Source organism: Nannobrachium achirus (assembly GCF_963921795.1).
Source record: "Nannobrachium achirus genome assembly, chromosome: 17".
NCBI classification, from domain to species: domain Eukaryota; kingdom Metazoa; phylum Chordata; class Actinopteri; order Myctophiformes; family Myctophidae; genus Nannobrachium; species Nannobrachium achirus.
This window is the reverse complement of record NC_137824.1, coordinates 55,589,477-55,604,962: the sequence shown is the minus strand read 5'-3', so window position 1 is coordinate 55,604,962 and position 15,486 is coordinate 55,589,477. Positions and strand designations below refer to the sequence as shown.

Here is a 15,486-nt window from a genome sequence, read left to right as displayed (position 1 = left end):
CGGATGGGGACCCGGATGCATGGCCCCGGATGGGGACCCAGATGAATGGCAGTGGATGGGGAAACTGTCATGGTTACTTTTATTTTTATTTTATTTTAGTCTTAGGAATGCAACAAAAGGGCTCCATGGCATGAGTAATCAATATAGGAAAAAAAGTTATTTTGGGGGGTGAACTACTCCTTTAATAAGTTAATAATCAAAATCCCCCCCCCCCCCCCCCCCCCCCCTTCCCCCTCCAAAAAAAGAAGAAAAAAAAAACAAAACTAAAACAAACAATAAAAAAACACACAGTTACTTTTTAGAGAACATATCCATGAGGGGGCCCGGAAGGAATTTCATGACGGTGTCCACGATGCTCTCGTCCTCTTCCTCGTCGTCTCCGCAGCCGGTGGGCACGGCCTTCTTGGGGCGGGTCAGGCTGCCCTCTGCCGCCTGCTCCAGGGCGGCGGCGGCCTCCGCTTCCTTCTCCTCCTTCTTCTTGATGCCATACTGTAGGAGACAGGGCCGTGCAGAGAATGTTAGAGAGAGGCAGGGGCTGACATTAAAAAAAAAAAAAAAAAAAAGGGCCTTTTGGTGGAAATATTGAAAATAGCAGACCTACAAGCTCACAACGCGTCGCAGTTGTGAGCTTGGAGGTCGGCTATTTTCAGTGTGTGATACCACACTAAACTAAGCATAATCATAGCCTGGACTGGAGCCAGCCTGTTCGCTCCGTTCCCCGATTTTTTAATGTCTCTCCGCATCACAGTCTGGAAAGGCTCCTATCTCCAAGCGGAGGCGGGACATAGGAGCGGGATTCACACAGCCATGGCTTCCGATTGGTCTTTGGTGATGTCTGTCAAACGCACCAGCGTACACGTATCCTCGGTCAAAAGCCGCACGGAAAGATTTTGACTGCAAATTCTGATTTGGTTTTACAGTTTCATTTAGTTTTAGTCACATTTTAGTCATCTGTTTTAGTTTTAGTCTAGTTTTAGCCTTGATGGCGTCGTAATGCCAGATTTTACACTTGGTTGCGTGCTGAAAATAGCTTCAAGCTCTCCAAGCTCACAATGGGTCGGTGCGAGACGCGTCGTGAGCTTGTAGAGCTGCTATTTTCCCGAGCGCAACCAAACACAGTTCCACTGGATCTCCTCTCCACTATGTCCCTCCCTATAACAACACTGTTTTAGAGAACTATCATTTTTTTGTTCTTGTTGTTCTCCCAAATGTAGACATCGCCAGTTCCCCCCATGTGTACCGCGTCCCTCGTCACTGCCAACCACCCCCCAACTGGGCCTGGGGACGGTGTAATCCACACGCCTCTTCCGGCACACATGGAGACGCCAGCTGCTTCGTTTCACCTGACAATGCGTGGTTTGTTTCACGGGACAGCGTCACGTGCACAGAGGTTGGTGATATTTTCTCCCATGTTCCACGCTGAACAGGAGCCCTGGCGAGCCAGACAGTCAGGGACGTGCTGGGCCCCTGATTCAGCCCTCATTGCGCGCTATAGAGAGATATCTCTCTCTATGGCACTGCTGCTACTCAAAGATTTGCCATTTCAGATCATGACAAGTGACAAGCCAGTGGGCCAATTACATGAGTTATATTTCTTTGTTGTCGGGTGGAAACCTTGTCGGGTCCAAAACCGTTTGTTTTGTATTTATCATTTTAAAAATGATTTAAACTAGTGAAAACAGCCGATCTACAAGCACACAGCGCCTCGCACCGTGAGGCGTTGTGTGCTTGTAGATCTGCTGTTTCCTAAGAATGAACCGGCCGTTCGGGAGTTGTCCCGCTTTTCCCAATGGCCAGCACGTCCCTGAGCCAGCCAGTAGCCGCCAGTGCAGCGACGGTGGACACAATTCCCCCGTCAGCTTGTGGCCCCCGTGAACTCTGCCAAGTGTTCGCCGGAAAGAGTTTGACTTCTTACACCACACCGGCAACTTTCTAGAGGATTTCTCGATGCCATATATTACAAAACGGTGCGGGACACAAACAACCAGAGGCAGCCATTTCATATTCATTAAGTCTTGGAACCATACTTCCTGTGACTGTTTCCTCAACTGCTGCATGGTGAATTAATCCTAAAGTGCACTATACTGTAGCATGTTGTCAACCTTTAGGTTTTGTGCGTTTTTGTTTTTTGTCTCCCATCCAACTATATGTTTGTCTATATTGTGTTTATCAGGCACGTGCACACCTAGACATCAAAGGGGGCTTGAGCCCCTGCCCTTTTACCCATCTGTAAAAAGTGACCTCTCCAGACCATGAATAAGTAACGAAAATAGCCGACCTCCAAGCTCACAACGTGTCGCAGCGCAACGCGTTGTGAGCTTGGAGTAGGGTTGTTCGATTAATCGATTTTTAATCGTAACCCGTTTTTTTTCCTTTGGACGATTTAAAAAAATGGAAATCGTAAAATCGATTTTCACTTTAATTAGGGAAATTCTTACTCATTGGAGCCTTGCACGCGCAAAAAGTACACAGCCCCGTCCTCCTAAAGCAGGACGACAAGGTCCGACACCAAATTAATACTACTTTCTATCTGATGTGTAATTTCTTTGATGCGCGTTTAGCGCACGTCAGACTGAGCAGCACTGCGCTCACTCGCGATGGTTCAAGCAGCAAACAGAACAAAACGCTGCTGAGCTGGTAAACTTACTTACTTGTTGTAGTTTGAAAGAAGCTTATTAATTCTGTGTTACCCACCTACTGACTGTAGTCTACTCCTAGTCCTACTGTCCCTGTCACTGTGTTAATTTTGCGTCGGGAAGCGAAGCGCTTCGCCTCCGTTTACAATCAGTCAACATCTCCGTGCATGAGTGGTGCAGGGCAGGGGCGTAGCCAGGAATTACATTTTGGTAGGCGAAATGCCTACCAAAATGCCTCACCAGCCTCCAAGAGCTGGCTTGTTTTGGCTGTTTTGTCACTCACTATTGATAATGAAACACTAAGGACGCTAAGTTGTATGTGATTGTTGCACAACTAAAGTTATTATTATTAATACCCTTATTGTTTTATTGCATTTTGCTATTTGGCTATATAAAAAAAATCAAAAAATGAAACAATAATGAAAAAAAAAATCATTTCCTTGCATTTTTTAAATGAAAACAAAATAGTTGAAACAATGTATTATTCTTTTAACAAAAAATCGAAATCGAAATCGAAAATCGGGATTTCAGAGAAAATAATCGAGATTTTATTTTTTGGCCATATCGAACAACCCTAGCTTGGAGGTCTGCTATTTTCAATATTTTCACCAAGAGGCCCTTTTAGAAATTTCAGCCCCTGCCTCTCTAGCATTCTCTGCACGTCCCTGGTGTTTGTAAGCTACTGTAATGGGTTGACTTCTCTCAAAGTTATAACTGCTGTTGCATTGGCTTTAATTAGACCGGTCAGAATACTTTATACACCAATTAACTTGGCACAGAGCCATCTGGCCCGCCCTTACAGTACAATGTCTTGCTGACATTGCCAACCATTAGCTTACTAAAATATGCTCCTGTGAAGCACAGGAACAAACACATTTAGCCGGTCACTGCTGGATCATGTCAGCTAGTGAATTCGTTTTTGCAGCATTAAATGCCGCAAAAACGATCTCTCACATGAATTAAAAAAAGTCTTATTTACATGCAGAGTTAAGCTCTGGCGTTTAAGTGAAATGTAGCGTAGATATTTTGAGATGCATTTGTGGCTTTTTTCATTTTAGAAAAAAAAAAAAAAAAAATCATATTAGCAGTAGTGAAAAACCCTGCCGAAATGACTGCCCCTCAGTCACGCTGAGTCACGTTTACAAGCTTTAAAAATGTTGGTCTTTTCTATGATAGAACATTGAAATTGAGCTGCCCACATCTTTTTTTTTTCTTTTCTTGATTTACACAGGGCATGTTTGAGTGACAGTGAGGGGAATGATGAGGTTGTCAATGGGTCTCTGTATTATGTCCCTGAATTGAACAGCATTAGGCACAGAGGGAAACGGGTTGTCTGTCTGTCTGTCTGTCTGTCTGTCTGTCTGTCTGTCTGTCTGTCTGTCTGTCTGTCTGTCTGTCTGTCTGTCTGTCCGTCCGAATCTCTGTCCGAATGTTTGAGCTGGAGTCAGGTAGGCGGAAAATTAGCTGGACTGACTCTCCAGTGACCCCTTCACTACTCGCTGGAGCATAAGTCCTGGGGCAGGACATTTCTAAAAGGGTAGCTGGCCATTTCCAGCTGGCGAAGATGTGCCTGGAGACTCTCTCTGTGTGTGTGTGTGTGTGTGTGTGTGTGTGTGTGTGTGTGTGTGTGTGTGTGTGTGTGTGTGTGTGTGTGTGTGTGTGTGTGTGTGTGTGTGTGTGTGTGTGTGTGTGTGTGTGTGTGTGTGTGTGTGTGTGTGTGTGTGTGTGTGTGCACGCATGCGTGAGTGTGTGTGTGTGAGAGAGAGAAAGTGTGCATGTATGTAATAATTAATAATATCTAAAATGTATATAGCGCTTTTCTGAGTGGGGGGGGGGGGGTTGGAGTTTGTGTAGGGACACTTTGTGCGTAAGTGCTTTCTAGGATCTCCTTTTAGTTGACCTTCAGAGATAGACGGATACGTGGACAAGATGTGCCGGTTTTCATAGTAAACTTGCGACCTACGGTCGCAATAAGTGTGCGAGCAAGACCATGAGTGCATGGCAGTGATATGTGCAGACAGCTTGTACAGCATACTCCAACACATTTTATTGATGTTTTATCTGGAATAAGGGTGAGAAGATCACGACATAATTATAATTTATTGGGTGAAATATTTCTTAAGCCTTTTTCTTGTGATGTCAAGAGTGAAATCCTCAAACAGTATGCATGAGGAGTATGCACTTTTTATCTCCTGAGTCACACACAGTGTGTCACAGTGTGGAACAAAGACTTGCAGGATAATCAACTTGATCCATGCAAATACTTCATTTTTCACCTCCACTTGTTATGTCAGTGCATCTGTTTGCCATTCAATTAAAACCTCCCAGCACCCACCCCAATAATGTCAGTCAGAAGGAAAAGCCTCTTTTATCCTCAAGCACTGATATTTCCTAAGATGCCTCGAAAGGACGTACGGGAGACTCACTGGAGTCCTTTCTCTTCCTTGCTCAGAGATTGCTCCTAGCCATCTGTGATATATTGTAGAAGCCAGGCTATTGAGGCAGTTGCACAGACAAGGACCAGCAGACATGGCTTGGGTTACTAGTGCATAGTGCAATGCTTTGAAGAGGATACTTCAATGAAACTCTTCAAATATTTATTTGTGACACAGATCTGATGATTGTGGATTTAAACTGCTTTCAGACAACATATCGATGTTTCTGGTTGACATTGGCACATTTCAATGTGCCAAATCTCAACTCAAAACAACGGTAGAGTAAGGACAGATATACGGTAAATGAAAATTCAGTCATTATCTACTCACACTCATGGCGGCTGGAGCACAGACACAAGTCCTTTATTGTCTGCACAAAACAGAGTGTGCCAGCTAAATGTAAACATACTAGCCGCTTTCACCAAAACAGAATTAAGTCAGTGGTAATTGAATGGTTCTTTGAATTCCAAAAACTCCATAAAAGTTCCTGCGGGAGCGTTTCGCTGTTTATATATGTGTCATCTTTTCATCACCCAAACCTAACCCTTACCCTAACCCTAACCTCCGTGGGGTGAGTCGCTAACCCTCCCGACGCTCCGTTGTCGAAATGATGGTCGTTCGAAAGAGCGAGATTTCCCCCCCACAAAATTACTCCACACAGCTTGTACAGCACACTCCAACACATTTTATTGATGTTTTATCTGGAATAAGGCTGAGAAGATCATGACATAATTATAATTTATTGGGTGGAAATATTTCTTAAGCCTTTTTCTTTTGATGTCAAGAGTGAAGAAATCCTCAAACGGTATGCACTTTTATCTCCTGAGCCGTGTCGTTCTAGAGGAAACAAAGACGTTCTCTCTTCTGAATGAAGCTGTTAAGAGGTCGAGTTTTATAATGTCATGCCAAGTAGCTGGCAATTGTGGCAAACAATCCTACTCATTCGCACTCCCATGAGGTCGTAATATGGTGACAATTACACTTTTGACAACAATAAAACATGCTTGACTGGGTATCATCTCCTTAGCGTTCTATTTTGTCTTGCTCCCCTCTTGTTTATTCTTTGCTTGCTCTCTTGGTAGCTACAGTATCTTACACCCGGGACGTGCTGGGCCCCTGATTCAGCCCGGGAAAAAGAGTTGGAGAGGCCCTCATTGCTACTCAAAGATTTGCCATTTCAGATCATGACAAGTGACAAGCCAGTGGGCCAATTACTGTACATGAGTTATATTTCGTCGTTGTCGGGTGGAAACCTTGTATGTCCAAAACCGTTTGTTTTGTATTTATCATTTTAAAAATGATTCAAACTAGTGAAAACAGCCGATCTACAAGCACACAACGCCTCGCACCGCGAGGCGTTGTGTGCTTGTAGATCTGCTGTTTTCACTACTTTTTTCTGCCCGACAGTGACGATTTACTTTGTTGGCCGCCCAGCCCCCAAAATGGAACGAAGGCCGACATTTTATTTTAATTTTTTTTCCTAATGGCCGGCCTGGACCGGCCGGGAATGAACCGGCCGTTCGGGAGTTGTCCCGCTTTTCCTAATGGCCAGCACGTCCCTGTCTTACACACTCTGTTACACTATCTCTCCCTCACTCTCATCACACTCTATTTCTTTCGGGCCCTTGCTGCTACAAAGGGCTGTGTCTGTGACAAGTGCAGTGAAGACCAGGGGCGTCACAAGGGGTAGGAAAGTGGGACTGAGTTACCAGGGCCCAAGGTGGAGGGGCCCTAGTAACTTTAGCTATTGAAAAATAGCAGATATACAAGCTCACAGCGCGGCACCGAGTGCCGCGCTGCGAGCTTGTAGATCTGCTATTTTTGAAAAGTCGTGAAAATGTGCGCAAATCTTTGAATACATGTATTTTTTAAGTGAACATTTGTAACTCAAATTTTGCTTCTGGGGGGTCCCTGGAACTAAATATTTTGAGATCGGGGTCCGTGGCCAAATACATATCATCTTGGGGGGGGGTCCTTGACATAGGTTTCTTGCACACATTTTCACAACTTTTCAAAAATAGCAGATCTACAAGCTCGCAGCGCGGCACTCGGTGCCGCGCTGTGAGCTTGTATATCTGCTATTTTTCAATAGTTAACATTCATGGGGGGCCCGCAGTGAATCCTTGTACCCAGGGCCCAGAATTTGGTGTGACGCCCCTGGTGAAGACAGTCACACTTTGTGAGCCCCTCGCCGGTTCTCTATAATCAAACACTTCCACCAGACACACTCTCATTTTGCTCTCTCACGCTCCAAGCCCTCGCCCGCACTTTTGCATCCTCCTCTTCTTGCAGTCGCTCCAATACAAGTATCCTCAGGACACAGTGACGCTCGGCGTCTCAGAATCAGCCTCAAAATGTCTCAAAGACGCCTTTTGGGGTGAGGGAGGGGGAATTGTACTTGTTGCATTCACAAAGTTAGGAGGAGCACTTCAGTGCGGAGAGCAGTAACATATGAATAAAACATGCACTGTATAGGACTTATTCAGTTAACAGAGGGAACCGTGAGGGCTCAGAAGGGTGAGAGAGAAATGGAAGTAAAACGAATTCTCAATATTTGATGGCAACTCAGTGGTCCACAGTACTTTGTCCCATTAACCCATTTAGGCCTACAATTATTGAATGCTTTAACCAGTGAAAAATAGCAGATATACAAGCTCACAGCGCGGCACCGAGTGCCACGCTGCGAGCTTGTAGATCTGCTATTTTTTTTAAATCGTGAAAATGTGTGCAAATTTTCCAATATATATTTTTCAAAGCAGACTTTTGTAACTCAAATCTCTGCTTCTGGGGGGGGTCCCTGGAACAACATATTTTGAGATGGGGGTCTGCGGCCGAATAAATGTAATTTTGGGGGTCCTTGACATGAAAAAGTTTGAGAACAGCTGATTTAGAGGAAGGATTTAGAAGTCGGGTCAAAGATCGGGTCAAAGATATTCAAAGACTTGCACACATTTTCATGATTCTTCAAAAATAGCAGATCTACAAGCTCGCAGCGTGGCACTCGGTGCCGCGCTGTGAGCTTGTATATCTGCTATTTTTCAATAGTTAAAGCATAAAATAATGGTTAAAACCGGGGAAAGCATCCATGTCATTTTAGGTTTTTGCGTTAAGTTAGCCATTAAAAAATACCAGATGTACAACATAGTCACACAGCTTGTACATCTGCTATTGTTGAACATTTTTTAAATGGCTCTTGTTAAACCAGTCCTCACAAAATGATTTACTACAATATGAACTGAAAATAAACTGAACTTTTTGTTATGTCAGTGGTTCGAGTCTGGCTCTTTAGTCGTGTCACACGTCATCCTCTCTCTCCACTTCATCTGTGCTCTCATCCTACCCTCTGTTGTCCTTCACTGCAAAACCCAGAGCGTTCATTTAAACTAGCAACGTGTACAAATGGACCGGTGCACTTTCAGAGTTAATGTAACACCCAGGATTTTGCTGTGTACTCCCCCAAGCTACTGATAGACACAAGGCTGCTGTCCTCGGCCAGCTGGTCCATGTCTACTTAAATAAGAGTAATACATTATTTTCAATTATAAGCTTCATGTCACAGTGTGCTTTTTACCTTATCCCTGATGCCCTGTCGGATGCCCTCTCTCTCTGCTTCCATTTTTGCATATTTTGCCTTCCGCTCCTCCTCCTGTTGCCTCAGTGCCTCTTGCCTTTCTTCCTCCTTCTTCTCTGCGTCAGGGTCCTTCTCGGCCTCCTCCCCACCGAGCATCTTCCCCATGTCTTTGGTGGCCCCTGTTTCATGAGAAAGAGAGGAGAAAAAAATAAGGACGGCTGAAGATACGGCAAGAGAAAAGACGAGCGTAGCTCGTTCATTTAAATCGGCTGACGTTTCGTGTCAACCAATTTATGTTTCAGTATGCCGCTAAGACAAAGCCCAGCTGTGTCGGCCACTTCATGATTTAACGAGGGGCGCTCTCTAGCAATAATACGATCATTAGCAATCCTCTTGATTGCCTTTATAGTGCTCTCTTTTGATGTTTCATGCTCTGACAAACGAATACAATGTATACGCAACCATGCCATCAAGTGGACCATTGGGTCAGGACTGGAGAACAATCGGTTCCATTATGGCATGGAGTCCCATTATAAGGCCTATTATGAACAGATAATGGAAACCATCCCGCTTCTGATTAAAAAAAAGGATTTTCTTCACACAAATGCAACGCACCCATGCAACATGCGTGCAACAGCCGGCCGTTTCCCCATCGCAATAACATGTTAGTTAGGATATAAAAGCGAGTCTCATATTCAGGCACAGAGTCGGTTGAAGGAGCTGCTTTGGTCTGTTCAGCAGTGGTTCTCAAAGTGGGTGCCCTGGCACCCGAGGGTACCGTGACGCAAGTCCAGGGCTGCCGCAGAATACTTTGATAACATTTGGAATTGATCAACATCACTTCAGTTTAACCTCTTAAACCCTCCATACTTAGTAAGACAGACTACCAAACGCCCTCGCCAGAAATAGCCAGAAAATACAAGCCTTACGCATGAGCTTGCCTTATACCCTATCAGTCAAAAGTTTGGACACAGCTTCTCATTCAATGTTGAATGAAGCTGTATCCAAACTTTTGACTGGTATGTAGATCTGCTATTATTGGTGAAGGACCTGGACCAATCAGTGACGCCTCGATTGGGGCCAGGTCAAGATCATCCCCATATGGGCTGTGATCTGGCCTAGTTCTGAACGTCACCGGAGTCACCGGGGGATGTTATCATAACGTCATCATGACGTCATTTGGCTTGCAGGGTACTTTCAATCTGCCGTAACTACTCTTCACTCCAGTTTTCCTCATGACACATGCTGTATATTATGGGAAAGATTTACATAGTAATAACAATGCAATTCAGGGGTGCCGGATGAAAAGTTTATTCACAGGGGTGACCTGAGACAAAAAAAGGTTTGATAGTACGGTGCGGTACATCCCCGCAGAGCCATGGAGCGTGTACATGCATAATGTCGTTAACTTGTCGGGTGAAAACCCTGTATGTCCAAAACCGTTTTGTTTTGCATTTATCATTTTAAAAATGATTTAAACTAGTGAAAACAGCCGATCTACAAGCACACAACGCCTCGCACTGCGAGGCGTTGTGTGCTTGTAGATCTGCTGTTTTCACTACTTTTGTGCGGCCGCCTTGTATGATGAAGCAGGGCTTTCTTTACTTTAAGAAAGAACGTACAAATTTGAAACTTGGAGATACGAGGTTTCCGCTCGACAACGACGATAAGACACTGTGTTCTCACAGCAGAGGTCAGTCAGAGCTCTCGTCTCCTCTTCCTCTCCTCGTTCCGGCCAAACAGCTGGAAGCGCTGCCGCCGCTCCGGCCTGACGAGCCCTGAGCGTGCTGCTCGGCTCCGTTCTAACTCGCTGGAAATTGATTTTTAACCCATTTAGAACGGGTACACATTATAGTGTATTATTATTTTATGCTTTAACTATTGAAGCTCACACTCGGTGCCGCGCTGCGAGCTTGTAGATCTGCTATTTTTAAAAAATTGAGAAAATTTGAATTTTGACCAGAGTGTCTTTTGAATCCTTCTTAAGGTTTTTTTTTAAAAAAACTATGTTTCTATGTCAGCAATCTGGCTTAGCCATCGTCAAAGAAAAGGTCCTTTTCACTTAACTGGAGCTCAGTTAGTCTGTTCTTGAGAGACTACTATGCCAGTGGTGCTCAAACCTTTTCATGTGAAGGACCCCCAAAATGATATGTATTTGGCCACGGACCCCCATATCAAAATATTTAGTTCCAGGGACCCCCCAGAAGCAAAATTTGAGATGCAAACTTTCACTTTAAAAATACATAATTATGTTCAATGATTTGCACAAATTTTCACAACTTTTTCAAAAATAGCAGATCTACAAGCTCGCAGCGCGGCACTCGGTGCCGCGCTGTGAGCTTGTATATCTGCTATTTTTCACTGGTTAAAGCATTCAATAATTCTAGGCCTAAAAGGGTTTTTAATGACAAATGGGGGTCGTCCCAGCCGGTGAGGACATGCTGCTCACAACAAAAAAACTCCTCCCCTTGACGAGTCCGCCACTTCCCTCTTTTGCTACGATCAAACCTCTCCCGTTTTTACCCACAAATCTGTGCATCCGTGCCCGTCGTGTGGATGGGGGGACGTGGCAGCCAGCCTAGCCTGCGCCTCACCCAGGAGAAGAGCCAAAGACGCAGCCATCTGTTTCAGCCAAGAAATTGATGAGACAGCGATGACCTTGGGGTCTCTGGCTGCGGTCCACAATGTGCTCGTCGACCAGCCAAAGCAAGCCCCACCACACTCCTTAGTCATAATGAGTGGGTTTGAATGCTAATTAACAATAAGCAGGCGTGTTGGTTGTTTTCTCTGTATTGTTAATAGTTTAGTGTCGGCAAACAAATGAACACTGTTGGCATGTTATACAAAGACTGCTGTAAAGGCTTTGGAGTATTAAGAACACCTCTTAATGTCTGCCTGTGGTGTACAGTACCTCACAGCCACCGCTCCCCAAAATTAGGGATGGGACGATATGAAAAATTCATATCACGATTATTGTGACCAAAGAATATTGTAAATCGCGATAATCAAAATCCATTATCCTGGGGCGGAACATTTGCCAAACAATAGCCGATCTACAAGCTCACAACGCGTCGTAAGTGTTGTGAGCTTGTAGATTGGCTATTTTTTGGCAAAGACATTTGATAAAGAGTGAAAAAAGGACTGTATCAACTACGTAAATTATAAGTACCTCTTACCAATTATAGAGGGTTTAAGTGGTACCGGATATGCAGCTCGGCAAATAAAAGGTGAATTGATCCCATGCAGTGCATGACGGAGGACGATATCACGACAAATTAAATCTCCACGATACGATTATTGTGAGTGTTTTTTATCACGATATTTGATAATATCGCTTATCGTCCTCCCATCCCTACCCAAAATGCACCCTCCCACTAGTTTAGTTGTTGCTGTTCTTTTCTTCTCTTTATCTGCACCTCCTCCTATGAGTCAGAAGGCACTAAGGCAGACACTGATGACTGATATCCAAGGCCCCGCCAGCCAACAGCCACATCTGGATTGGAGTGATTAATGTGATGCAGTTTGAGTACTTGCAATTGAGCCAACAGACCGATGACATTGAGATTAGCATTGAGAAGTGAGATGCTTACAGGACCTCTCTGTGCCAGACTACATCAACATTGCCTGGCTCCAGCCCATAGACCCGCCCACTCCTCTGAGCGGACTGGTTCTCTTGGTCTGGTGTTGTCATAATTATGACGCTAAACTTTCTCTGGTTTAGGCAGAACCAAGCCAATGAGAGTCGGAGCCTCGGCGGAGGGGGTGGGTCTAACTTTTGAAAATCAACAGAAACAGTGGAGGGAGGGGTAGCTCAGCCAAAGCTCTTAATTGCTCCCTTTGAACTTCAAAGGAGGTTGTGCGTACCTCATTAGCATCAAAGACAACGACCTGTTTGATGCCTGTCATAGAGGGGAGGGGGAGGGGGGAATGTTTTTGTACAAGTCAAACAACCCCTTCCACCAGATCTCTTGTGATTGGGAATTTCAAATTTCAAATCCCCTCCCCTTTGAAATCTCTTGTATGGATGTAATCCAATCCATCCATACATCCATCGTGTATGGATGGATTGGGTACATTACATGCCCGTCAAGAGGAAGCAGACCACTCCCGTTTCCAAATGTGCTGATACAGGACGTACTGTGATGAACTTACATAGCATATAGCAATGAGCAACAGAAACCAGTGGAAGCAGTGTGTGTCTCGAGGGAACTCGACGGAGGATGATACAATCTAGCAACAGTGAATATAAAGTGAATACATCACTGAATACATACCCTAGACTATGTAGAATCTATCAGCAGGCTGTCAACAGTGACAATACAGTATGGATGGATTGTACTCTTTGTCAACAGACCTTCAGCATGCAGTGAGCATATGGATGAATAGTGAGCATATGGATGAATATACAGACAAAACAAACTGTAAAGACAACAAAACAACATAGAACGATCCGTTACAAACACGGCAACATGAGATCCAACTGTATTGTAAGTAATTGACGTCGCGATTCAAAATGAAGCTTCGCTGAGCAAGGACGTGTCATTTGATGGATCGATTCTTCCTCCCTCACAGCTTCATCCTCGCGTCTTATCCGCCTTGCATCTCTCCCTTGCATCATTAAGTGGGAGGAGCTAAGCCGCGAGGAAGCGACGTAAGTGAGGGATGGAAGAATAGCTATTAAGAGCCCCGGGCATCAGGGTGTCACACGGGGGGGGGGGGGGGGACTGAGTTACTAGGGCCCAAGGTGGAGGGGCCTTGATTATTTTGTGCTTTAACTATTGAAAAATAGCAGATATACAAGCTCACAGCGCAGCACCGAGTGACACGCTGCGAGCTTGTAGATCTGCTATTTTTGGGGGTCCCTGGAATTAAATATTTTGAGATGTGGCTCCGTGGCCAAATATGTATAATTTTGGCGGTCCTTCAAATGAAAATGTTTGAGCAACACTGACATTGAAACATTGGTTTATCAAAAAACCTTAGAAGGATTTGAAATATTCGAGCTTGTATATCTGCTATTTTTCAATAGTTAAAGCACAAAATAATTGTGCGGGGGGCCCGCAGTGAATCCTTGTACCCAGAATTTGGTGTGACACCCCTGCCGGGCATCATTCCCGCTCCCTACCGACAGCGTGGCTAATCTTAGCACTCAAGGCTAATTAGCTCTCCTGGTTGTGATAAAGTTGCTGTGTCGCACGCAGCACATTTAGTTGTTCCCAAATCTTTAATGTCGTCAAAATGCTGCAGGCTGTTGTGACTAAGGAACCGAAGAGAAGTAAGAGTAGGGTTTAAAACTACATTAAACAATAAAAAAAAGTACTCTGCAGTAAGATACATATTTTGAAGACACAATAGAAAAATATAGCTGCAAGCAGGGGGCCAAGCAATGCACTAAGTAATAAAGCAAAAAAGGAATTGCAATATGCAAAAATAAGCCATAGAAACTTTGAAGACTGAACTTGTGAGAAATAAGACCATGCAATTAACAAATTTGCATTTTAAATAGCTAACCTTAACCCACAGGCATGTACAGCCCCCGGTGAAAAAGGTGACACTTGTGTTTCACCCACCTCCATCCATCTCCACCCACCCACACCATGGACCATCTTGTATGAGGCTGCTGTCATAGAAAGCTTCATTTGGAGTTTTGTGTTTTTGCCGTTTGGCATAGCCCTCCACCATATTGTTGAGTTTTGTAAAAACCGACTGCACTGCATCAACATCTGTCATTTTTCTAAGTGATCATGTGTGCATACATTTTTGCTTATACTGTGAGGGTCAATACCAAACCATTTGAGCTATACATTCCAATGCTAGTGAGCCATGACCAGGATTCCAAACTATATTCCTATACACTATATATCAGTGTTTCAAAAGCACTTGGACAAACCTGAAATGTACGTCACTATTGTGGCAACCTAAGACTCTTAACCACTTTAAACTGGTTATCGTCCCTATTATGGACATTATAGGCAAACATTTTCTAAACTTTTCAAAATTCCATGCATCGCAATCGTGACATTGTGTTGTAGCTGATTCACAGAGCGACACTATTGTTTACTTTTACTGTCATAGTTCAGCCAGAACCCAAAGGCCATATTGTAAGACAGAAGAAGACTTATTTGCATTTGGGCTTAAAGAAGCACAAAGATTTGAACTTGAACAGTATCAGTGAGAGGCTCAACTTTGGAATTGTTTGAAGGGTCACAGCAGTTTACACGATGAGTTATGTAAAAGCTGCTGTGAGCTGGAGAGCGAGGAGAGCTTTTGAGAGTGCGTGTGGGAGTAAGGCACTGTGGTGAAAGAACAAAACCATGCACTGCTGTGCGTGCGTGCGTGCGTGCGTGCGTGCGTGCGTGCGTGTGTGTGTGTGTGTTTCTTTCTTTTTTTCCCCGTTTGGGTTATGTGTGGTGCATGTTAAATTAGTGTCCGCCAGGTCTGCGGTTTCAAGCATTTGTTTTTAATACAGTAGCGGTGCGTGTGTGCGTGCATGTATACGTATATATGCACTGTAGCTATGGGAGTGTGCGAGCTTGAGGTAAGGTTGCGTACTTCTCGCTGGAGGACATGAGGGGAGGATAGGGTGACTGACGGCGACACATGAAAGATGGCCCCTGGGAGGCGGGTTGCGCAAAATGGAGAAAGAGAGGGAGAGTGGGGAGGAGAGAGAGAGAGAGAGAGAGAGAGAGAGAGAGAGAGAGAGAGAGAGAGAGAGAGAGAGAGAGAGAGAGAGAGAGAGAGAGAGAGAGAGAGAGAGAGAGAGAGAGAGAGAGAGAGAGAGAGAGAGAGAGCGCGCAAAGGAGAAGGATAAGCGAGTACGGGTGGAGAGAGAGAGAGAGAGAGA

General features: G+C 44.5%; 1 protein-coding gene across 1 annotated transcript in view; it reads right to left on the bottom strand.

Moving 5' to 3' along the window:
• Positions 1-291: 291 nt before the first annotated feature.
• The window catches only part of cplx1 (complexin 1), a gene marked incomplete at both ends in the record, with an annotated part of 68,164 nt that continues 52,969 nt past the window's right edge, over positions 292-15,486 (bottom strand). The window contains 2 exons of the mRNA XM_080746433.1: positions 292-489; positions 8,643-8,821. Coding sequence (XP_080602559.1) covers positions 292-489; positions 8,643-8,821 — 377 coding nt within the window. The remainder of the gene's footprint in view (positions 490-8,642; positions 8,822-15,486) is intronic.